Genomic DNA, 23,767 nt, shown 5'->3' on the forward strand with positions numbered 1-23,767 from the left:
GGAGGCCTGCCTGGCGGCCTGACACACTGAAGTAACCACGTAGGTCAGCCCACAGGGCAAACGGCCAGACTGAGAGCAGATGCTGGCTGGCAGTCCCGTTCCGGGGCGGTGTCTTTTTACACGAAGGTCAGTTGCGGCCTTACCTGAGCCTGTCCATTGCCTTTCTGCACCTGCACGACATGCCTTTGGAAGGTCAGCGTCGTTTCCTTTGTCTAAACCCCTCGGTGCACCATCTGCCACCAGAGGAGACCACAGAGCCCCTCACTGTTACTCTTACTGTTACCCCGTTAACTGTTAACTGTCACCTGTCCCGTGACAACCTACGTATGAGAAGTACGCGTCTGTTCATTTTACTTTTGTATCCAGGCTCAGGGAGTTCCCGCTTTGCTTCCTGCTGCCTCCCTGATCCACCGCCCCCAATGGGTTTCACGTACCCCTCTTACACCTCCTCCTGTGGCTGTCACGTATAAAATAAGCTGTAAAACTCCCTTCTCCGGACCCTTTTCTCAGTCTGTTGCGATTTTGCTTCCCAGCAACTGTGGTCACTTTGGCTCATAAACATTCGTATTACAGGTTTGGATGTTTCTTACGCAGACACATTCTTTATGCACTTTCCCATAAGGGTTGGCATGCGCATCTGGGTTTAAGGCAAACACCGTGTGACCCGGAGGGGCGGTGGGTGGGTCCTGCTTCCATGTTACGGGTCGATGAACAAAGGCTGCTGATACTGGGACACGTTAACATGTACGTTCGGGCTATGAAAGGCAAGGGCTACAGCACATAAGAGCGCCGGCCCCTCTTCCCTTTCACGGGCACCACATTGGAATCGCTGCGTTCGTCGGGGCCAGGAGAGAGGTGCTCAGAGATGGTGTGAGAGTGAGCACAAGGCGTTCGCCACGTTTGCCCAGAAAACGCTCAGGGAGTTGTCGGGTGGATTTCCCACTTTTCCCGTATGTTTTCACAGACACAAGCTTCACTCTGCATGCATCGCAATGCAAAGGTAGCCTCTGAGAGAAACGTGTGACTCACGATTTCAGACCGTCTGGAACACTGTCCTTTCTGGATAACAGCCCACATGTTCAAAACGCTGTCAGGCCAACCCGCGTCTCCTGCCTGGGACTGGGGGATGGTTTCTGAGTTAAGTGCGCCCGGTTTTACATCTGATGGAATGAGTCCCCTGCAGGGAAGTCTCTCGAGCAAGACAGACTTACTGTAACCAGTATTTTGGAACCTGCCTTTTGGAAGTGTTTTCTGTCTTTTGAGTGATGAGAAGTTGTTATTCTCCCTTTTTATTATCTCAGGCCAGACCTGACACGTGGAAAAGGTGACAATCTGGTCAGAGTCAAGTCGGCCACGTGGGGCTGGGGTCCCAATACAGCCCTGACTCTGGACAAGTCCCCTCACCTGGCTGCAGCCCCGGCGGAAGGAGAACATCACCTGCCTGGTATTTCACAGGAAATGCCGTGAGGACAGAGGGAGGGAAATCTGCAAACATGTGACTAATCTCATTAACCAGGTTGGGTATTTCGTTTCAGATCAAATGCCAGCAGCGACAAGGAATTGATGTTCATTGTTCCGAAAATTACAACAAAAGATGCCATGACAGTGTCATCGAAGTACATGCGTGGAGTCCCCAGGTGAGGACTTTGAAAGGACACACGCAGGCCAGGCCCTGCCAGGCAAAGCTTGGGTGGGAGGTCCCCGGCCCCCTCTTACCTTGGGGAAGGCGTCGGGCCACACGAGGGGGGAGCCGTGGTTGAGCAGCGCCTGCACGATGCGCTCCGGTGCCCCCGGGGGCGCGCAGGCGGCCGCCTGCAGCACGCGGGCCAGCGGCGAGGCGCCCCCGTAGTCGAGCGCGGCCGCGTCGGCGCCGTGGCGCAGCAGGAGGTGCACCAGGTCCGGGCGCGCGTGGCCGCAGGCCTTGTGCAGCGGGCTGCGCTCGTCCTCGTCGCGCGCGTCCGGTGCCGCCCCGCCCCGCAGCAGCAGGGCGCACAGGCGCAGGCAGCGCGCGTGCTCCTCAGGCCGCAGCGCCGCGCCGCATGCCGCGCTCAGGGCCGTCTCGCCGCGGCCGTTCCTCGCGTCCACGCGCGCCCCGCGGTCCAGGTAGAGGCGCGCGTGCTCATCCAGGGCGTGCTGCGCCGCCACGTGCAGCGGGGTGTCCTGGCCGGCGCCGCCCGCGCAGCGCACCGAGGCCCCGTGCTCCAGCAGCACCTGCGCGCACCTGCGAGGAGGCCAGGACGGGTCACGGGTGGGCAAGGCCTGACCCCCGACACCCACCCCCTGCCGCCGGACTGCCACGCCCTGGCTGCCGTGTCGGGGGCTTGGGACAACCCACGGAGCGCGTGGGCGCCCGGAAGAGCGAGGGTAGCCCGAGAGGAGGAACATCGGTTCAGAGCTCCTGCGCCCAGGCTGCGGGAGTTTAAACTGAGCCGCGAAAAAGACGCGGCCGAAACCACAGTGCGCCCGCCACCGCCACACGGTGGACGTCGCTGGGAAGGTGCCGGAGGACCTACGCTCACACAGTGGTGACACTTACGAGTGATTTGTAACTGCCTGGTGCTGCTTGTGGTGCTGACGGGGCTCAGATGGCCAACGACCAGGGCCCTTTGTCACCCGCGGTGGTGGAGGACTGGCAGCCACCATTCTGAGGAGAGTCCCTTAGACCCCCGGGTTCTTTCTCAGCCAGCAGGAACTCTTCTGTGAGCTGCTCAGCTTTGGTGACCCGTGGACAGTGTGAGGCAGGGTGCCTGGCCCTCACAGAAGGAGCCTCGCAGCCCCCAAGCAACGGACACAGACTGGCCCAGGGCTGGACACAGGGTGAGCACGTGACCAGGCCCAACTGTGGGATGACCTTTGCATCAGCGGACTCTCCTTGAACAGACTGGTCCCCAGTATTCTCCTGGGGTCACCCCCAGAGGCGGGTGTCTTCTGCTGCCCCCCTGTCCACCAGCTGGAGCCCAGACTGCCCTGTCCTCCAGGCCTGTCCCAGGAAGGAGGCCTCCTCGGGGCCTTGGTCACACCTGGGAGAACTCGAAACTCTTAACCGGAGCTCAGGTGACTGCTGACCAGGCTGCTGGCCCCCAGGGACTCGGGCCCTGGTGGAACCTCAGTCTGGCCCAGCCTGGAGGCGGGGGGACTGCCGCCCAGGCCCTTCCCCACTGTGCTGGCCCCTGTCCACCATGGGCACTCATTTCTGCCTGACAGCAGCGACTCCAGACATCATTGCCAGCGTCCAGGGGTGCTGTCTCTCCCGTCCTCCCTCTCAGCGTTTCCCGGGTGCTCCACTTGGGGCTGAGGGCTCCCCCAGGGGCCACCATCCTTCCTGCCCCTGAAATGCGCCTGCTCCGGCTCCCGAGCGGGAGTGTTTCTGTGGCACTGGTTCCCCCTCCCCCACGTTCTGGGAAAAGGCGTCCCTCCCGGTCACCTTGCCCTGGACGCAGCCCTCTCCCACTTCCTGGGGGTCTTGCTCTGTGAATTACTTGTCCTTTTCCTTTTTCCTGCCCCCTTCCCAGCTGACACCCTCAGTTGGTCGCCATCTATAACCACTCGAACTGCTTCTTCCTTTCCACTGTCCCTGTCATTTCCTGTATAGTCCCTGTAATGACAGTCTCCCAATGTGTCCCCTGCTCCGATCTCACAAGCTCCATGCTACCCGGAAAGAGCCTTCCTGTGTGAATCACATGACCCGTGCCTGCTGGACAGAGCTCCAGCCCCTGTCCCCAGGACAGAGGGCACCGAGAGACCCCGCTCCTGGTGTCCTCACCAGTCTCATTTCCTGAGGCTCCGTCCTCCCGTCCTCTGCTTCAGTCCTGCCTGCCCAGGTGCAGTTCCCTGTCCCTGAGACTCTGTGTGCACTGCTCCTCCCAGGATGTTCTGCCTCCCGTGAAGGTGGACACATGCCTGTCTCTCCTTTCTCTGCCTGTCGGGCGCCTCCCTCCCCGGTGCCACTGGCGGGGGGCCACACATCTGTGTTGTCCTGTGCCTCGTGCAGAAGCGCCTGGGCACAGCTTCCATCACACCACGGGCCAATGGTGTTGGCACGTGGGATTCCTCTCTTAGACCGCTGGCTCCTGGAGTATAGAAATGGGGCTTTGGTGCAGCTTGCTTCTCGGTGCGCAGCGTGGGGCGGCCCGCTACTGGTGTCCCCTAAAAGTGCGGGGAACGAACGCATGTCCTCAGTGAGCACCGCTCGGCTCTCCTGCCCGTTGCTGCTGGCCGTCCTGTCCCTCTCGCTGGGGCTCTGAATGAGGTCAGCCGCGGCGGGTGTCCCGGCTGCAAGCAGCCGTCATTAAATCCGCCGTGTTTCCACGCAGGGACGCTCAGTGCTGCTCGTGGTCTCTGCGTGTCCGTAGCCCCCACATCAGCCGTGTTGTGGGAAGTGGTCTGTCTTGGGTGAAAGAGCTTTACAAACAAGTAGAATCTGATGTGAAATGTCCTTTGGGACCATAAGCAGCAAAGGGGGGTGCACATTTCAGCATCACGGCGCTTCGGACCGCGTCCTCCCTGTGTCTCTGGGAGGAATTTTGAACAGCACAGCAGGGGGTTACAAATCAAGGGATCCGTCTCGTTTTTTGCCCGTGAGCCCGCGCGTGCCCTCGCAAACCATTACAAAACATTTGCTTCTACTTTTTTTCTTTGAAAGCAGCCCAGCCTCTCCACACAGGTCCACGAGGGGCCTCCTTTCCGCGGCCACAGCCTGTCTGGCGGACGGGCCAGGTCAGTTTGCAGCCAGGATGCCTTTCAGAAGGACAAGGACAGTGGCCCTCCCTCTGGAGGGCTGCCGACGCCTGCTCCATCGTTAATGAAGAGCTTCTAATTGGCGAGACCTTGGCACTTCCTTGCAGCAGGTAATGCCATGAGCTGCCGACCCCAGGAACGAGAAAACACAGCACAGCCCCGGACCTGGCGCGCCTCTGCGGGCCCCCGCTGGGCAGTCATTAAACCCGAAGGTGCGGGAGCCCATGTAATGACAGGGAAAGCTATTTGCCATGGTTATGTGAAAGATCAGGTTGCAAAACAGCAGTGAACAGTCCCATTTCTTTTTTTAAAGCAGATATGTATGTGGGTTGAAAGCAAGCCTAGGAAGACGCAGGCCCACGGGCGTTTACCTCTGGCTGATGGGAGCCTTTATTGCCTTTTCTGCCTGCTTGTATTTTCACACTTCCCAAAAGGAATTGGGTACTAGGGGAAGGAGGCACAGCAGAGGACATTAATAACCCCCCCACCCCACCCCACCAGCCACAGCGCGTGGCCTTGGGATGTCGGCTAAGCTCCCTGGATTGTCCCCGGAGCTGCCCAGGCGTCCGCGGCCCCAGTGAGGGTGTGCGGCCGTGCCGATGAGGAGGTGAGTCCAGAGGAACGCACGGGGCGCACTCTGTGACAGGCAGACAAGCGGCCACCGTCCCGGGTGCCGCCAGGACCTGACCTCGTATTGCCGTGTCTCCCGTGGAAGAAGAAACGGCCCCGCGGGGAAGACCCGCCCAGGCCGGGCGGCCCTGCTGCACCGAGCCCTCCCCTCCCAGGGCAGGTTGTGTTAGGCTTCCTGCCGCCCCGAGACACAGGCAACGCAGGGAGGCCCGGAGCCACAGTGGGGCCGTCACTGTCAGGACCCAAGGGTAGATTCCCATCGGAGGAGGTCAGAACGATTCCTGATCCTCCCCGTCGATAATGACCGAGGCGATAGGCCGTTCTAGGGGCACGAAGGTGACAGGATGTGGGACAAGTGGCTTGAGCCACAGGCAGGAGTTCACAGAGGGGAGCCCAATAGGGGCTGCTGAATGGACGTCATTTTAACTTAGTCCTGCACGAGCCACACCCCCCCATCCTCCAGGTGCAGAGGGTCCATGGGAGACCTCAGCCGGGGCTGGTCTACTCTCCAGCCCTTCCCCCGCCCCCGCTCCCCCCCCCCCCACGCCACGCCTGCCCGCGTCCCCGCACATGGCCTGCGCCGGCTCTGTCCCTGCCTCCCCTCCGCCACTCACTCTGTTCCCACAGACCCGTGGGAACGGTATTCCTCACGCTCTGCTCTTGCGCTGGGGGCTCCCTGCTTCCCGGCTATTTGGTCTTGTTACTTCTTTATTTATTACTTATTTTTTAAAAGGGATTTTATTTATTTATTTTTAAAGGGAGGGGAAGGGAGGAAGAAAGAGAGGGAGAGACCAACCCATGTGGGGTTGCCTTCTGAGTGCCCCCAACTGGGGACCTGGCCCCCAACCCAGGCCCGTGCCCTGACTGGGAATCGAACCAGTGACCCTTTGGTTCACAGGCTGGAGCTCAATCCACTGAGGCACGCCAGCCAGGGCTTATTCATTTATTTTTTAAATGCTGTCTTATGTCCTAGCCACAGATCCGCATGGTAGGTAGGATTTTACAGGTGGGGAAATTGAGGCTTAACAGACCAGGGCTTGCCTGCGTCCCCAGAGGCAGGGCACGGTGAAGCAGAGACGCTGATGGCTGGGTTTGCCCTCAATGCCCTCAGTGCCACCGCCGCCTGCCGGCTCTCCCCACTGGTGGCATCGGAGAAGGACCATCAATGAGCCAGTCGCGGCACAAGGTGTTTTCCACACGTCACCTCTACATGTCCCGTGCGCGTGTGTGCGTGTGCGTTTGAGAACATCGCCTGGGTTCCGTCGGCACCAGCCTGGCAGCTCGGGGCAGCATTTCTTCTCTGAATCCTCCCACGGGGATTTCTGGACAGACTCGCCTGCAGGACACTGGAGGCCGTGGACCCGTGCTGGGGGCAAGCCACCGTCGCCGCGTCCTGCCCAGTCCTGCTGACCGTCCTGCGTGACCCCTTTCCTTCTCCGCAGTTTTCAGCGAGGGTTCAGTTTCCGAGGTTTGAGCAGCAGCCTCACGGGTAGGGACCTGGGAGGAGACGGTGACCCTGCCACTAGAACATCTGCTTGGGGAGAGCCCCACCTGCCACTGGACCACGGCCCCGTTCAGTGACCCCCAGAAGGTGAGGACAGAGCAGCGTGCAGCAGTGACACAGCCGTTACAGGCAGGGCCACACTCAGGAGAAGCCACTTACGTTTTCTGTGGGGAAGCAGACATCGCTTGCCAGTGCTTTGTGAGACCTCGAAGGCATCTGTCCGGTTGCTGGAGTCCTTGGACCATCGGACAGTCCTTCCCTGTCCTCGTCACCTGGTGCCGCCCGAATCCCTCTGACACGGAGACCACGTGTCCAGTGAGAGAGCGGCGGCTGCCAGGAGCCAGTCTTGTTCAGCCATCAAGGCCACCACGTTTCCTCTCGGGAGCCGACATGGAGGCAGGCGTGCTGGGCCGGGGGTGGGGGCAGGGCGGCTGTCTGGGTGCTGGGCAAGTGCCAGCCTGTGGCAGCAGGGACATGGGGGAGTGACCTGGGAGGAAAGCCGTGCCTTCTAACAGCGCCCAGGCAGGAAGGCTCCCTCCTGAGCATGTCACCAGCTGGCTCTCCTGACGGACGGGAAGCCGCCGCCCCGAGACTTTGATGGAGGAACCATGCCGCTTTGCTTCCCTGGACCTTCTGCTCAGCCTCTCCTTCGGGGACCCGTCACCCACCCCTTTCTGTTCCCTATTTTCTTCTCTCTCCCTTCCCCTGGGGAGCGGAGCTCTGAGACTGTCAGGCATCAATGTTTCCATTTTGAAATGGCTGATGTGAGCGGATTCATTCCTCAGAGTGGAGGGAGGCTGGTCACCTCTGTCCTGACGATGTCCCGGAGCAGCGGCGGCCACTGAATTATTTTCTCAAGTATTGCATGGCTGTGGCTGGTGATACGCTGGGCACATTCTCTCCAGCCTGCAAACAGAGCCCTGCATTTTGGTGACTGAGACAGGATTTAGGGGGCATACCTGGAGAAGTCAGCTCCACTGGTTAGCCCCACTTGCCCACGAAGGAGCCGCTCACTTTCTGGAAGCTTCTTGAAACATAAATGGGTGCCCATTTTCCCTTTTCCCAATACAGACTGGAATTACTGGGGTTGAGAGGGGAGAAGAATCAGGAAAACTGAAAGGGTTGGGGGTGGTGGGGAGAGGGTGCTTGGACTTGGATGAGATAAAAGTTTTATGGGTTTACATGTATGTATTTTTTAAAGCGAGGTGAGTTCTGCATGCAGATAACCGTGTGGGTCTGAAGAGTCCAGCTGTATGAACCTCTGCAGAGGAACACACCTGTGCAGCCACACCCCAATCGAAACGCGGCACACGCGCATTTCCGTCGCCCCGAGAAGCTCCCTTGTGTTTGCCACCAGTCAGTCATCGGCCCCGAGGCCGCGCCGTCCGAGTTCTCTCACCATGGTTTAGTTTCGCCTTTTCTAGAACTTTCCACGTTTTGGGTCTGGCCTCTTCCGTTCAACATAACGCCTGACATGCATCCAAATCGTTGCGTACACGCGACACTCACTGTTTTTATCTCTGAGTATATTTAACGGTGTGGCAACGCCACAGTTTTCAAATGCGTTCTCCTGTAGACATTGGTGCGCAGGTGGTTATTTCCTGTTTGCTGTTATGAGTAAAGCCGCTATGAACATTTTTGAATCAGCCTTGTGGGCATAAGTTCTCGTTCCCCTTGGGTAAAAGAAGTGAGGTGGCTGGTAGTATATTTCACTTTCCAAGAGCCTGCCCGGCAGTGCTCCTGGGTGATCGTATCATTCTGTGCTCCTGGGACCGATGGGGGCGTTCCAGTGGCCCCCCGCTCCTGCCAGTGTCTACCGCTGCCGGCTTTCTGACGTTGGTCGTCCCGACAGGTGTGCGGCCGTGAGCCTTTCTCCGCGGTTGTCCTCGGCAACACTCTCACGCCGCACGCTGTGGGGTGCCCCTCCCTTTGCTTATCCGCGGTTTGCCCATCTTCCCTGGTGCATCGGGTCAGGCTTTGGCCAGACGGCAAAGGTCTGGCTGGGCCTGGATTGCTTCTCTTGATTCCCGACCTGAGGGGCAGGGATTCCATGGGACTCGGCAAGTGAGCAGAAGGCTGAGCCTGAGAGGCCGTGCTGGGGCAGGAGGGAAAACCCTGGGGTGCACCGTGTTTGAAGGGTGCTGATGAGGACAGGCAGAGCCCCTTCCTGACCACACACAGCCTCGGGGAAACAATGAGGGTAACAAGAGAGAGGGAGCTCTCAGCCTGAGCTCTCAGGTGGCATTTGACCTCTGGGGCTCGGTCTGACTCTTTCTACCGTGTGCCGCCTTCCTGGCAAAATAGGGGCGCTCCGCGAGCCTCGGTTTCCTCATCCGTAGGCTGGGCATGAGCACGGGTTACAGGCCTGCTGGGCGGAGTGTGTAAGACCCTTGCTCTTCAGTATTCCCTCGGATGCCCCACGCCCCCATTGAACGGGACCCTGCCTTCTCCCCACCACTGGAATGACGAATCCGCCATTCGGCTGGGATGTGGAAGCGTGGACTCTGCCTTGGGTTATGTGTCAGTGCCCGTGAGCCTCTCAGCTCAGGCAGGTGAGCTTCCTGATGCCAGGCGGAGGCCCCTGGGGCTGGGGTGAGGACTGCAAGCTGCTGTCATTCCTGCTCCCAGCCTTTCCTTGCCTTTCTTCCTCAGGAGAAGCAACAGGTCCTTGCTCCCCACCCAGGTGTCAGCCTGCCGGGTCTAACCTAGAAAAGAATTGCCCAATGATTTTCCTCAATTATTTTTTCCCCCTAAGATACGTAGCTGTTTTCACAGAAGCGACGCTGGCTTACGACTTATTTTTGATCAACCTGAGTTGGCACAGCTGGGGCAGAAAAGTAAACTCGTCAGCTCTGTGCTAACGCGTCTGTGAAGAAAGCGAGCCCTCCTCGCTTCGGCCTAAATCAAGGCAGCTTCAGCCGAGAAAAAGCATCGGGACTTGACTAATTCTTTTCTCATTTTAATCATCTCGGAATCTGAGAGAAGGTCAAGGAAAGGACTCCGGTAATAAATAGGGCGAGGCAGGCAGGCAGGCTACTGACGGGAGGACAGTAACTTTCCCGGAACTTTTCTTTTGGGGAAAATCTCTTCAAAAGGCCCCTAGATTAAAGCTCCGATGCTCCTTTTTGTGTGTTGAATTCCGAATTCTGAAGCTTGCTGGTTGGAAGGAAGCAAGACCATTTTTTTTTTAATCCCAGGAACTCAGAGACTCAAAGGTTTGAAAGTCCTGCACCCACGGTGAATTGCCGGCTCAAAGAGCGGTGACAGAACTGGGTCCCTAGGTGTGGAGACTGTTGTCATCAAGAATAAGAAAATGAAATGGCTCCGCGTGGAGGTCAAAAACCCCCCTCTATGGAAAGGTTAAAAAAAATTAAGGATGACCTAAAATCCGGGTGTGAAAAGATCCCAGCGAAGGCAGCTCTTTCTTGTCAAAGTGACAATGTTTATACCACGTGAAGGCAGACCGCCTTGGAGACGGACTTGAGGGGACTCTTGAAGCGAAGATGCGCTGGTCAGAACCTCAAGCCCTTCCTGACATCTATTAACTTTTTATTCTTCAAGGCCCTTGGCGGTGTCATCGTGGGCCTTGCCTGGGATCTGGCAGCGTTTCCATTATAATCACCGAGATGGGAGGGATTCAGAGTCGGCCGCAGCCTGAATTCCTGGCACACTCGTCACATCTGAAACTTGTCCCCAATAACCAGGATTTAAATGAGTCAAGATGGTCAGATTAAATTGGCAGGCAGGAAGAGTCACATAGAGAGACCCCAGACAGGTGGTCAGGTGAGGAGGAAGGGCAGGAAGAGGAGGCGTCCTTGGAAGACAAAGGGGTTCTCTGGGCCCTGCTTTAACACAGAGACGTTCCCCGAGTCCTTATTAAACAATATCCTGGACCGGTATGATCTTTGCGAAACCGGCCGAAGCCAGGAAACTTGTGTCTGTCGCCCTGCATGTAAGCCGAGCGGCCCCCACGGCCCGTGTTTACCGCAGCCCCGCGCGATGCCCCGCTCAGGCTCACGGGCCGGCGACGGGGGTGTTGTCGGGACTCACAGCACGTGTGCGCTGAGCAGGAGCTGCAGCCTCATGACCTCATAAAAAGCCATTTTTTTCTAATACGGCAAGTGGGAGGCTGGTGCTCAAGGCATGATTTTTAGTTTTTTTTAATTTTTTAAATTGTTTTAGATTTACAGAGGCATAGCAGGGATAATATGGACACCTTTTACCCCGCTTCCCGTAACGTTGGCTTCTTACAGTGTGATGGTACATTTGTCTAAATTAAGAACGTGACGTTGGTACAATTCCATTAACTGAACTGATGTCAAGATTTCTCCTAGGGCCACAGTAGCCAGTACAAGGTAGTCCTGGTGGCAAAAGGGACCGGTACGTCAATGAAGCGGAACTAGGGGGGAAGAACTCTGCCGTGGGGCCCTGGTGGATTTGCATGTGCCAGCACAGGCCACGGGAGAAAGGCATGACCCACTGCCAGTCTAGGTCCCGGGAGAACACCCCAGGACCCTCCGGGACGTGAGGTGTGTAAGGGGCCGCTCAGAGCCCACCTGCCTCCCTGCGTCTCCCGAGAAGCGTTTGCTGGGCAGCTTCTCGGCGCCTCCTGGGCCCTCCTGAGGTCGGAGACTCCCTGCCTCGCCGGCTCAGAACGCAGCTGCAGCCTGTGAAACCGCTCAGCTGAGGCCGAGGTTGGCTGCCTACCAATGGGGTCACTACAACTCATATTGCCACCAACTGGTCCCTTGTGTTTAGGTGTTGTCCTTTGTGGGGTGTGGGACAAGGACTCCTTTTCACTGTTTGTGTAGGTGATAAAGGGTCTGACCCCAACCTGGGGACTCTGCCTGGTGTGTACGTGACAGGAGTCCCGAAATAAAGCCCCACATATGTAGGCAGCTGATTTTCAACAAAGGCGCCAAGTCCAGTGAGTGGAGGAAGGAAAGACTTTTGAACAAATTGTGCTGGGCCCGCTGGACGCCCACGTGCAACAAACGAAGAACGGCTTCAACCCGTACCTCACACCATATTCAGAGATGAACTCAAAATGGTTCCTAGACTTAAATGTCAAATATAAAATTATTAACTGTATAGAGGAAAACATGGGAGAAAATCTTTGTGGCCCCGGGTTAGGCAAAGGTGTTTCTAGTTAAAATAACCCAACACAATCCCCCAAAGAAAAAAATTGATAAGATGGGTCCCACCAACATTAAGAACGTCTGTTCTTCAAAAGACACTTTTAAGAGAAGATAATGAAATCTAGAGACTGGGGAATTATATTTGCAAATCACATGTCTGACAGGGGACTTGTATCTAGAGTATACGAAAGAAATCTCAAAATTTAAGAACAAAACCCACCACCCAGTTTTTAAAATGGGCGCAAGATTTGAACAGGCATGTCACTGAAAAAGACGTGGATGGCAAGCAAGTCTGTGCAAAGACGCTCAGTGTCACTTGTCACGGGGGAAATGCCAGTCGAAACCCCACACCTGGAGAATGTCTACAGTGGAAGAGCAGCCAGACCAAGCACTGGTGAGGGGGTCACAGCGGAAAATAGTAACGGCGGGGAGCGGTGACCGGCCCACCGTTCCTCTGACAGCGTTGCTGCACGTGCCGGCTCTGACTAACACGCAGCAGGTAGACGAGCAGCATGTTTGTGTAAGAACCCTGGGGACCAGCTGCAGAAGATACAGGCCCCAGCCTTCCAGCATCCCAGCTCCCGGGGATCTGCTGACCTTCCACCATGGAGCCAGGGTGACGTGGAGCCAGGATGACACACACCGGGCTGTCACTTGCCCTATCGGAATGGACCGAGCTCGTCTGCACATAGAGAACTTTGCAACCCCTTCCCTTGATCTCTGTCTGTTCCCTCCCCCTCCTTATAAAACCTCTGCCTGCCCTGAGAGGTGGAGGTGGGCTTTGAGACGTGAGTCCCCACCTGCCAGGAGATGGGCTTTGAGACGTGAGTGCCCACCTTCCAGGAGATGGGCTTTGAGACGTGAGTGCCCACCTGCCAGGAGATGGGCTTTGAGACGTGAGTGCCCACCTGCCAGGTGGGCAGCATCTACAAATGAATTGCTTTCCTTTGCACCGGCACCTGCCTCTTGAGTATTGGCTTCTGTACTGGCCGGCAGCCGCTCCTGCATTCGGTCACAAGGCTGCAGAGCAGCGGGACCTCCCGAGTCGCTGGTGGACCTGTACAAAGGCGCAGCCACTGTGGACACCAGTGTGGCAATTTCTTAAAAGGTTACCTTTCAGTGCCATCACCTGACCCAGCCATTCCGGGCCTAGGCACCTACCCAGGAGAAACGAAAGCAGATACCCATACAAAGCCTGGTGCACAGACGCTCATAGCAGCTTCATCTGCAATAGCCGAGGCTGGAAGCAAGCCTTTCAACACAGGGACAGAGGGACAGCCACGCCCTGGGACACCCGCACTGCGGAGCCACGCAGCGACGACCGAGAGGGAGTGACGCACACACAAGGACAGGATGAGTCTCAAAGTGACGACGGGGAGTGAACGACGCCAGACACAGAAGAGTACCTTCCATTTCCATAGGATTCTGGCCAATTCAGACTAAACGGTAGTGAGAACAGCAGATCAAGGGGGTCGTGGAGGAGGGATGGGGGAGGTAACAAAGGGAAGGGGACCCTTTTGATGGGGATGGGTGATTTCACCCTCTTGAGGACAGGGATGGTTCCGTGAGTGCATAGATGTCTGCCCAAGGTCATCACATGGGGGGTTCCCCCGAAAGAGGCGCAGCCCGTTGCATGCAGGTGCGTCTCGGTAAGGCTGTTTCTAGAACAATGTACTGGTGCAACCCTGTTTCCTTCAGTCACTCTCCAGACTCCTGGTGGCCGGCCTGCCTTTCCAAGTCCCGACCCTGGACTCAGGAGACATCTGTAGGAGGGGCCCGTCTTGGTGACATACAGCCCAGGACGTTACTTCATACAGTGATGGTGATTTTATTTAATTCTGAGTACAGAGAGAGCAGGCCAAGAAATTACAACCCCAGGGGTAGGGACTGGGACAATTTGACTAAAAGAAATGTCAAGATGACACATGCCAGCCGAGAAACGGAACATAAGTCCTGTGCGTTGACACGGTGGCCTCTCCCGGGCCTACTGGGCCCCATGGGGACAGACACTCTGCAAGGACAAAGGTGGGCTGGACGCAGCCGCTGCAGAGTCTCAGGAATCCCGGCACCTGGGCGGGCCCTGGGCTGGGGCTGTTGCACCCGGAAAAATCCCCCAAATGCCGGGCCCAGCTCTGCTTCCTAGTGGGACTCCAAAACCCAGCCCGAGGAGCTAGCCATTTATGTCACACTGTGACAATTATTCTGCATAAAATTATCATTAAAAACTCTAATTTTTCAGCCTCCCACCCCGCCAGTGGCCTTTTAGCGCTCTCTGCGCGCCTCCCCGTCCTGATCAGCCCGCTCATTAGCTCGGTGTGGCGCCTCGCCCCTCGCGCTCGCAATCAAGGCTAATTACACCCCCGGGAGGGCCCGAACGGGGTCCAGGGGCCTGGGGCGGGGACGCGGTGGAGAGGCGTGGCCGGCTGGGGGCGCAGTGGCCAAGGCCGGGTCCTGGGCCTGGGTGGGGTCGGGGCGCAGGAGGTGTCAGGGGTCCGGTTCGGGCCGCGGCCGGCTCCGGGGTCCGGGGGACGAGGCTGGGGTTACCGGGTCTTGGGGCCCCGGGCGGGCGGGGGCGGAGGGGCGTGGCCGGCTGCGGGAGCAGCGGCCTGGGCGGGGTCCCGGTGGGTGGCCTGTCGCGGATGCCACGTCACTTACCCCAGCGAGGCGGCCGTGCGGCAGAGGTGCAGGGGCGCCAGGCCCTCGGCGCTGAGCAGGTCGGGGTCGGCGCGGTGCTGCAGGAGCAGCCGGGCGCAGGCCGCATGGCCCCCCAGGCAGGCCTCGTGCAGTGGCCCGCGCCCGCCTGGGCTGGCGTCGGGGTGGGCGCCCCGGCAGAGCAGGTGGCGCACGCAGGCCGCGTGACCTCGGGCTGCGGCGATGCGCAGGGGCGAGGTGAGCTCGCGCTTGTACTCCAGGGTCCAGAGACCTGGCAGGGGGGCAGAGAGGGAAGGTGAGTGGGGGCACCGCTGTGGGGCGATGTCCATTAAAGCTGAAATAGGGTGAAACCGTGTCTTAAATGTAGGTACCTGGTGGGCATGTAGGGAGATACACAGAGACCTGAGGGCTGGGACAGAGAAAGCGCGAGACCCAGGGGGACGCACGGAGGAGGGAGCGGGGTGGGGCAGCTAGGGAGATGGAGGGGGCAAGGCGAAGGCGGAGAGGGGCAGAGAGGGCTCTCAAGGGCCGAGCCAAGTGGAGGAAGAGAGAAAGAAGCACGCGCGCGCACAGGGAACAGTGGGACGCGCAGGGACGGAGACAGAGGGGAGCAAGGAACCAGAGAGAATGGGGGGGAGGGGGTATCCAGAAGCAGGAAGGCTTTGCCAAATGTGGGGGTGACTGGGGCCTTGGGTGCCATCTGAGCAGTGGAAGGCTGGCCAAGCAGGGCGGACCCTGGGAGAAACTGAGGGAAGAATTCACCTTTTCCAGGCTCCGAATGCAGGACAGCTTAAGGGAGGAGAGCTGGCTGTGGGCTGTGGATTTTTCTGGAACCCAGCTCGCTCTCATCCCCCAAACAGACCCTTTATCATTAAGAGGAGGCCACAGGAGACACGGGCAGACCACGGTGCGACGACGCTGCTCAGGAAGGGGACGCGAGACGCGTGTGCGGGGAAGGGGCCCGAGTCAGCAGCGCGCTTTGATGCGGCGGCCGCATTCAGCACGCTCCCGGCTTGTTTCTTTGCGCTTTTTAGGGTTTTGTGTGTGTGCGCGTGTGCGCGCGTATAGATTGCTCTTTCTCGCAGGATGAATGGAGCAGGTGCTATACATTTTACTTCTCTGAAAACTTTGCGCTTTCAAAAGGCCTGGGGAAGGTTGTTAGCAGGCAGGAGCGCTTGTGGCAACGAGGGAAGCGGTCCCTGGTGAATATACTTCAAGGGACAGGATTTCACATGGCAGAGATGCCTTCTGGTAACGATGGAAGAATCGATACTGTGTCTGTAATGAGCTGCCGAGGAGACCCTTTCCACAGGCCACCTCCTTCCTGGGACCCATGCTGAGCCGTTTTGAAAGACCACTCATAATTACCTCCCCGCTGAGCCCTGGCCTGCCCGTGTCCCCAAAGCCTGGCCTGGAGGTGGTGGCATGCTCCGTGGGGCAGTGTGGGGGCCTGCTGTCCTGGCAGTGGGTGACGGTGGCCAGCGGCCCAGGGCCCAGGGGCCGGCACGCGTGGGGGCGGCATTTCCAGTGAGGACTGAGTCTGATTCGGAGTCCAGAGGGTGGATCTAGTCCTTGATGATAACAATGACCTACATTCCTGCAGAGCCGGCTCCTGGTTCTCGATTCTGCTCATTTTTCTGCTATAGGAAGCCTGCCGACTGCGGGGCAAGGAAACAGGTGCAGGGGCGTCCCATTCTCTAGGGGATGCCGAGCCCCCAGCCCAACTCACACCCCCGGCAGCTCCGTTCACCTGTCCCGATTCCCCAGTCCTCCCATGGCGGGCATTTAGCTCAGCCCTAGATTAGGGCCAGCTGGCTTGACCAGGTCCTAGGAGATGGTGCTGAGCATCCGGCCTCCCCGAGGACCCAGGTTCTGAGACAGCTCTTGGGGCCAGGAAGCCTGACCAGCTTCCTGCAATTCGCACCCCTGCAGAGCAGGAGGGCTTTGCCAAATACGGTAGGGTGACTGGGGACTCGGGTGCCACCAGGAGGAACACAGACGTGTGCTCCTCCCACGGGGCACGTCCTGCTAAGTGCCGGCTCCTCCGTGCCAGTGCCCCTCACTGGGCTTGAGCTGGATGGGGTCAGCACTCCATCAGGGATGCCGGCCCAAGGGGCCGGCCACGGCGACCCTGCTGGGCGTTCCCCAGCCCCCTGGAGGTGGCCACCAGGAAGTCATCACGTGAAAGGGGCAGAGGTGGAGGGCCCACTGTTCTCTGACGGCGTGTGGTCATGTCTACTGCTGGGCCAGGTGGCGGGGCTGGAAGAGCAGGATCCCAGCGGCCCTGAATGCTTCCCGCCCTGCACCAAGGCTATGGGGCAGCCCCAGCCCTTGGGGCGGCCCTTTCCCCTCTGACAGCTCATTGTCCTCCCTGTCGGTGTTCCCCAGCTTCCTGTCACACAGGTGCGCCATGGAAACACAGCAGCTCTTAGGGGTGGGGAGATTCAGGAGGGTTCAGGGCATAGGTGACAGGAATATGTATTTGAAATGGTGACATTTGCGCATGCAAGGGGGCAGGGCTGGGAGGCATGACTTAAAAAAACAAATGGTCACCGAGCATTCACACAGCTGCCTTCTTGACTGAATCGCCACCCAGCCCTTGGGGGGATATGTGCGCCCCAGCTGGGCCGGATGAGGGAGGGGAGGCCCAGGACGGCTCCGGGACACCGTGGGCGGGAGGCGGTGGGCCGGACAGGACGCAGCTGCCTCCCCACAGCCGGCCGTCACGGGCGCTGCTGGGACGGCATCGCGGTTTGTCTCCCGTGTGCGCTACAAGCAGAACTGTGTCTGTGCTTTGGAGGCCGGCCAGCCTCAGCCTTTGCCAGAGCTCATGAGTTGGGGACACGGGACACTGGCCCTTGGCCCGCTGACACAGAGTCTCAAATCCGCTTGGTCTGGCAGAGCTGCTGTGGTTCCGGCACATGACCCGCCTGGTGAATGTGTTGCATCTGGGCAACCGGGCGACGTGTGCCCAGGGCCGAGTGCCAGCCAAGAAGTCCGGCTGCAGCCTGGGGGTCAGCAAGTCTGCTCCCCCTGGGCTGGGGGAGGGGGCATCGCCCCCCATGAGGGCTCTCTTGCCTGCCCAGCGCCTAGTGGTGTCCAGGCAGCAGGAGCGCACGGAGGCACACGCCCCGGGCCCTTGGTGTCTTTGCTCCTCCTCCCCCATCTCGGGCTCCCCTCCTTTCCAGGAGCACCTGCTGGGAGCTCTCCCTTTGTTGACACTGGCTGTGACCCAGCCACCCTGCTGTGGGCACGCTGTTTACAGATTCACAGAAGGACCTGGCAGAGCTGCACGCCAGGGGCCGGCCCCAGGCGCCCTCCCAGGAGGGCCGTTCCTCCTCCATCTCCCACCTCCGAGCTGCCAAAGGCAGGTGCGGGCTGAGAGGTGCCCAAGCTGACGCTCTTGCTTTAAAGACGAGAGGCACCTGCAGCATCAGGTGGGTACTGCTCCCCACCCCCTTGGCCTTCCCAGTGGGACCTCTCGCACCCCACCCCCTAACACCTGCGTCTCAAAGCTCACGCCCACCGAATGCCGTTGGCTTGCGTGTGTGAAATGCAGCCCCTGAGAAAGCGGCCTCACACACGGGGTGGGGGGCTCCGTTCCGAGGACTGTTAGTAGCTCCTGGTCGAGGAAATCCCTCAGCTGTAAAGGGGCAGGGCTACCTGACAGGCCGAAGGTGGCCAGGGAGCGCACCCGCCACTCCGTCTCCTCCCTCCTGATCTCGAACACCACGCCGGCATCCTGGAAGAACCGGTCCAGGAGAGGCCCCAGGCGGCGCAGGTCGCCCGCGAGCAAGGCAGCGTGCAGCTCACGCAGCGGGGACCCGGCTGCCCCGGAAGGCTCTTTGTCCATCCTCGCCACGGCCGGAAGCTTCCCCTTCACTGGCTCCGGCCACCTCTCCATGGCAGCGCTGTTGACTTGGCCACGTTCTTCAGGCGAGGACGGATGGCCTCCCGGAGCGCGAGCTATTTCCATTGTCATGACTCCTTTGTCATCCAGCGGGGCCTGGTGCTGGAGTATTTATAACTCCTGTGGGCTCCAGGGTGACAATGGTTACTCAATATGACCCGTGTCGTGTGACCGCCGAGAGACCAACATGCTCAGCCACCCCTTTGTGATGACACAGGGGTGGACAAGGGAGGTTCGCAGCTGGAAGGAGACACATACACCAGAAGGAACGGTCCTGCGTCCTCCCAGTGCGACCCTCCTTCTGCCCAGCCCTGTGTAGATGTGAACTCCACACACAGACGCATCTGTGTGTCTCCAGAACAGTTCTGCGCGCGAGAGCAGACACCCTGACGTGTGCGGGCCTTCTCTCTCCTGCTTGCGGGGTGCCTTCTTGCTTGGTCCCTTCCCTTCCTTGGCTGCGGTGACCATGGTGAGTGGATGTGCAGCCCGAGGGCTGTGTCAGCCCCGAGGACGTGCGAGAGGCCCAGCTGGAGGCTACAGTGAAGCCCTGCCTGGGGTGGGGAGGAGGTCCCACAGGGCGGCGTGTCACCTGGGCCCAGTGGTCATCTGTGAGTTCCTCCCAGTGGCTGAGAACGGATCCCAATATGCACATTCCTTGCCGGAGACGAGAAATGCCACGATTAAAAAGAAAAAAGAATGGTAGGTTGCCCTTGATGAACAAGTCACTTGCTGTAGTTTAGTAGAGGGCTTCCTTTTATAGTCTAAAAATTAATAAGGTCATTTCTCTTATAATACAGAATATACACGACTCTCCTGTCCTTTCCCCAATTCTTGCTTTTCTCCTCCTGGAAGCTGGAACGGGCCAGTGTGCTGGGCTTCGGGACCCCTTGCCCTGCCTATGTGTGTTGTGATAAAAAATCATATGACCAGAGGCCAGCGCGGGGCACACACCCAGGAGAGTGACAGAGACTCTGATGCCAGTGTGAAGGACAGTGGCCACCACCCACGAGTGCCAGCCTGGGACCTGGGGCTCTTGGGATCCTGTTGCCACATGCCCTGGAAATCAAACAGCAGAGACACGGGACAAAGGTCTTGGAGCCCAGGACTAGGGCTCTCGGGCAGCGCCTTCTTCGTTACGGCTGAGCTCCTTAAGCTCCCGCTTTTCCATGCGCCCCTGCGCCCAAAGCTGCCCGTGACTGGCCCCTCTTCTCTCTGAGCCCCCGTGGCCTGAACAGGTGCCCGGCGTCAGGGCCTTTGTTGGGAACAGTAAGCTGGCCTCTTTCACTGGGGTTTTCTGCAGCACCTCAGGGACCCAGCAGAGTACCCTTGACCTCCCTTAGGAGGGGAAATGGGAGAAGGGGAGTGGAATGCATTTATAATGTAACAAAGACGTGTTTCCCCTTGTTAGTTACAGACCGGAGCTGCCGGCTCAAGTGTATGTGCACCGCGTGGCCCACGTCCCAGATGGCCCCCAACGGTAAACCTCCGTCCCAGTGCAGACGAGGGCTGCCGGGGCGTTGGGGTGGAGGCGTGTGGCTGTCTGTCTGTCCCTCGCCGGTGCCGTCAGGCAGGCACAGAGCATGCTCACTGGGCCCTGAAAGCTGACGGGCTCCTGTGGGTGACAGAGAGCGCGGGGCGGGCGTGGCTGCCGCGGGGCCCAGGTCTGGTCCTCCCACGGCCGTCTGACCCCTGGGCTGAGGCTCCGTGCAGAGGGGGTGGAAGGGCCCCGGCTTTTAGCCGCCAGGGTGCAGGGCATGCAGCGGGGGGTGGCGGCTGCTGCCTGCACACCCCTGCAGTGGCTCTCTGTCCCGGGGTCCCCGTGGGGGGCACCTTTGGCACCATTTTCAAGAGACTGACTTGGGACTGAGAGAGCCCGGGCGCTCCCTCAAGGCCTCTCAGTCCTGAGATGTCACCGTCCAAACACAGCACTGAGTACCAGGGCGTCCCACCTTGTCCCTCGCCGCTGTTTCTGAGCACAGGGATCTGCAAGGCCCCGCCGCGTCTGCCTTGGTCTGCGCATGCTGTCCCCTCTGCCTGGCATTGTCACTGTCCCCTTGTCTTCGACACTCCGCTCGGCTTCCCTTCACCTCTGTGGTTCGTCCCGATGTCCATCCTCATACCTGGCCCTGGTGCCCGGAGCATGGCTGGTCCCTGCTGGTGACTCGTCCGTGCCTGCACTTGGCCACGGGCTTCTGCTTCCTCAGCTCCGTGAGGTCCTCGGGGCCCGGCCCAGCGTGTCACCCACAGCCGGCCAGTGCCCACGCGAACAGGCGCGAGGACGGATGGGTCCGTGTCTTTGAAGCGCGCCTCACCGCTTTCCGCTTCCTCGGCGGCTCTGCCTTTCTTCCTCAGCCCTCTGCTCCCTTCTCCCCTCAGGGAGGGACGCGTGGTAGAGCCAAGGGCAGGGCCTCCGGGGTGGGGGTGGGCTCTCCCCGAGATCGTGGCCTCCCTGCACAGCCCGCTCTCCCCGCGTGGGAAGGCACCGCGCCAGGTTTCCCAAGGAGGCCCAGCCTGCTGTTCCCTCCACGAGGGCTCCCTGAAACCTCATTTCACAGGTTTTCAAGTTTCCCTCCCTGTCTCTGCAGCAGCAGCAGCGAGGACAGACCAGGGCCGTCACCGGGAGCAGCAGGGACTTTCCCAAAGGCCACTCAGTGCCTAACACACCGCCGGGCGCTGTGGAACACGCACCGGCAAAGCGCGTACGGGCCGCGCTCGCAGGGAACAGGCAGCTTCATCACACGTGAGAGGCAGGGGCGGGCGGAAAGCGAGGGACAGACACGCCATGGAGGGCACTTCTAGTCCATGTCCCCCGGGGGTTCCCCTGCTCTTCCCTTGGCTGACACATTCTGCACGTGCTCAGTCCATTTCAGTAGCCACGCTAAGTCTCCACGTCCTCCATCCATGTCTCTGGGCATCACCCTCTGCCACGGCCTCTGTCCCCGACTGTCCCCACATATGTCTCCGAAGGCTTTGTCCATACACAGCCATGCACGATCCAGCCCGAGCTCGCATTTTACTTCAGACTGGAGAAGTCTCTTGTATCTGCTGTGTCTTGTCGTGGGTTATTTTTAAAATGGGTAGGACGCTGGGTTGAGTCCAGAAATAAGAGCCATTCCACCTGCATTCTTCGCTAAATTTAGCTTTCCAAGTATTGTGTCTGTCAACACCACGCCCACTGCCCAGGCCTGACTTCGGCGCGCAGGGAGCCGTCGGCCAGAAGGAGGTGGCTCTTTGTAAAAGCTTTAAAAACAGCTCATGGTAGACGTGCTGGCCTCCCAAGTAGGACAGGCGGGTCACTTCAGGGCCATGGTGGAGGTGTCTTTTTTTTTTTTTTAATCCTTCCACTCCGGGAGCTGGGCAAGGGACCTCCTCTGAACAAATACAGTGCTCTTCTTGAAAGAGGGGGATTCTGATGAATATAATTTCCTCTAACTCAGTATGTTTCATACTTTTAGTTCTTTAGACGCACCCTCAAATGGTGCCTACAGGAGAGAGGAGCCTCATTTGTTTAGTGGGCCATGCAGAGCACTAAAGAGATGCCCTTTCTGTGGCCTTGTGTGGCAGAGCGTAGAGTGACCTTGGAAGACAAAGGTCCAAGCAGGAGAGGATAGCCAACTTTTACCTGGTTGGCCAAGTGTGCAAACTAAACCTCTCTAATAACTAGCCACGTAGTCCGGCGTGTTTGAATATAATTTCGTAAAGAATATTTTTGGGACTTAAATGATAAGCATGATATTTTGTCTGTAAAAGACATAAAAAGTGGTTCTTCACCCCAGGTCTCGGAGTGCCGAGAGCTAACAAGAGGGAGTCTTTGCTTCTGGATCAAATGAGATGAAGAAAGTGAAGTTCACCTTGAAATTATATGAGGTACACAAAAGGTCATGTTCAAATGGTGACCGTCCTTTTCACACGCTGTCGAGATCTTCGCATCCTGCCGTCGCATCGGCGAAGGATTTTCTTGGCCGCAGAAGCATTGGAGGAGGAGCTCAGCGGGTGTTTGTGGAATAACTCAGCGGAGTCTGTGTGCGGGGTGGGGCCAGGCTGCCGCTCCACGCGTGTGCCCGCCATGAGCTACAGACAAGCAGCCGGACGCTCGCCATTTCCTGGTGTCCTCGGGGACGGGTGAATGTCTGGGCTCTTTCCTAGGCAGGCCACCAGGCAACCGTGTGGCTTCCTTCTGGGCTCGGTGTCCACGTGGAGGGACAAGCTCGGGCAGGGAGCCGTGCCCCTGCGGACCCCGTGAAATTCGTGCGTTTTCTCCAAGGGGCCGATGCGCACTGCTGTGCTGGTCATGAACTGCATGGTCGTGAACTGCTCCTGTACGTGGTCCCGCACACGGTCACATCACCAGCCCCCAGCACAACAGCCCCCAGTCTTACCACCATTTTCCATTCTCACGCTCCCCATTTAATTTCCAATGGCCACACCTCCTTCACCTCTGCTCCCTCCAGCTTTTTTAATTTACAAAGAAGATAGTGAGCCGGGCAGGTGTGTCAGACCCTGCATTGAAGAGCTTCAGGACACGTCCCCCATTCACCTGAGTCCATCACACACGCAGGCACTCATGTTGGAAATGTCCAAGCACCTCCTCCCTCTTCCCGAGTGACAGCGTTAGCACGGCACACCTCATTGAGCCCGGCAGGAACGCGCGTGGCTCCCTCGGATCAAGCGCCTCTGTTAATAATGACTTAAATCCTTGGCACTGATTTCACGTTAGTAAGAAATCTCATTCCCATTGTGCAGCAGAAGACCGTACAGGGAGGGACAAACCCCTCGCGAACCGAACCTGTTTGTCTGCAAAACAACCAAGTCATGTCTCATCATGAATGGCTCCTTCTCCGAAGGTCAAGTGCTGCCTTTGCATGGGTGGCCCTGGAGGCTGTTCTGGGAGCTCAGAGGCAAAGGTGCCGTTGAGTCTGCAGATCGGCGGTGCCCAGTGGGAAAGAGAGCGGTCCCCCCGCCCGCCCCCCCCCCCCCCCCCAATGGCCACCAGGACACAGCCCTGGGAGGACATTGACTGGTGCTGGGGACCCTGCTGGAGAGCATGTCATTGATGCTGCCCTGATAGAGGTGACGACGCTTCTTTACAACTGTCATGGGGATTTAATTACATGATAAAATTGCAGCTCCTGCCTCTTGAGACAGATTGCACGTTCAGACTGATTGTTTTTTATGAATCTCACGCAGGGAGCAAAA

General features: G+C 58.7%; 1 protein-coding gene across 1 annotated transcript in view; it reads right to left on the minus strand.

Annotated features, from left to right (window-relative positions):
• ASB18 (ankyrin repeat and SOCS box containing 18) overlaps nucleotides 1-23,767 on the minus strand; it is a 47,259-nt gene that overhangs the window by 15,105 nt on the left and 8,387 nt on the right. Inside the window, exons 2-4 of the mRNA XM_090269584.1 lie at nucleotides 18,325-18,469; nucleotides 14,665-14,932; nucleotides 1,717-2,221 (exon numbers count right to left, since the gene is read on the minus strand). Coding sequence (XP_090125710.1) covers nucleotides 1,717-2,221; nucleotides 14,665-14,932; nucleotides 18,325-18,469 — 918 coding nt within the window. The remainder of the gene's footprint in view (nucleotides 1-1,716; nucleotides 2,222-14,664; nucleotides 14,933-18,324; nucleotides 18,470-23,767) is intronic.

This window comes from Furipterus horrens, unplaced genomic scaffold (assembly GCF_987537825.1).
Source record: "Furipterus horrens unplaced genomic scaffold, mFurHor1.1.pri manual_scaffold_1, whole genome shotgun sequence".
In the NCBI taxonomy this organism is placed as follows: domain Eukaryota; kingdom Metazoa; phylum Chordata; class Mammalia; order Chiroptera; family Furipteridae; genus Furipterus; species Furipterus horrens.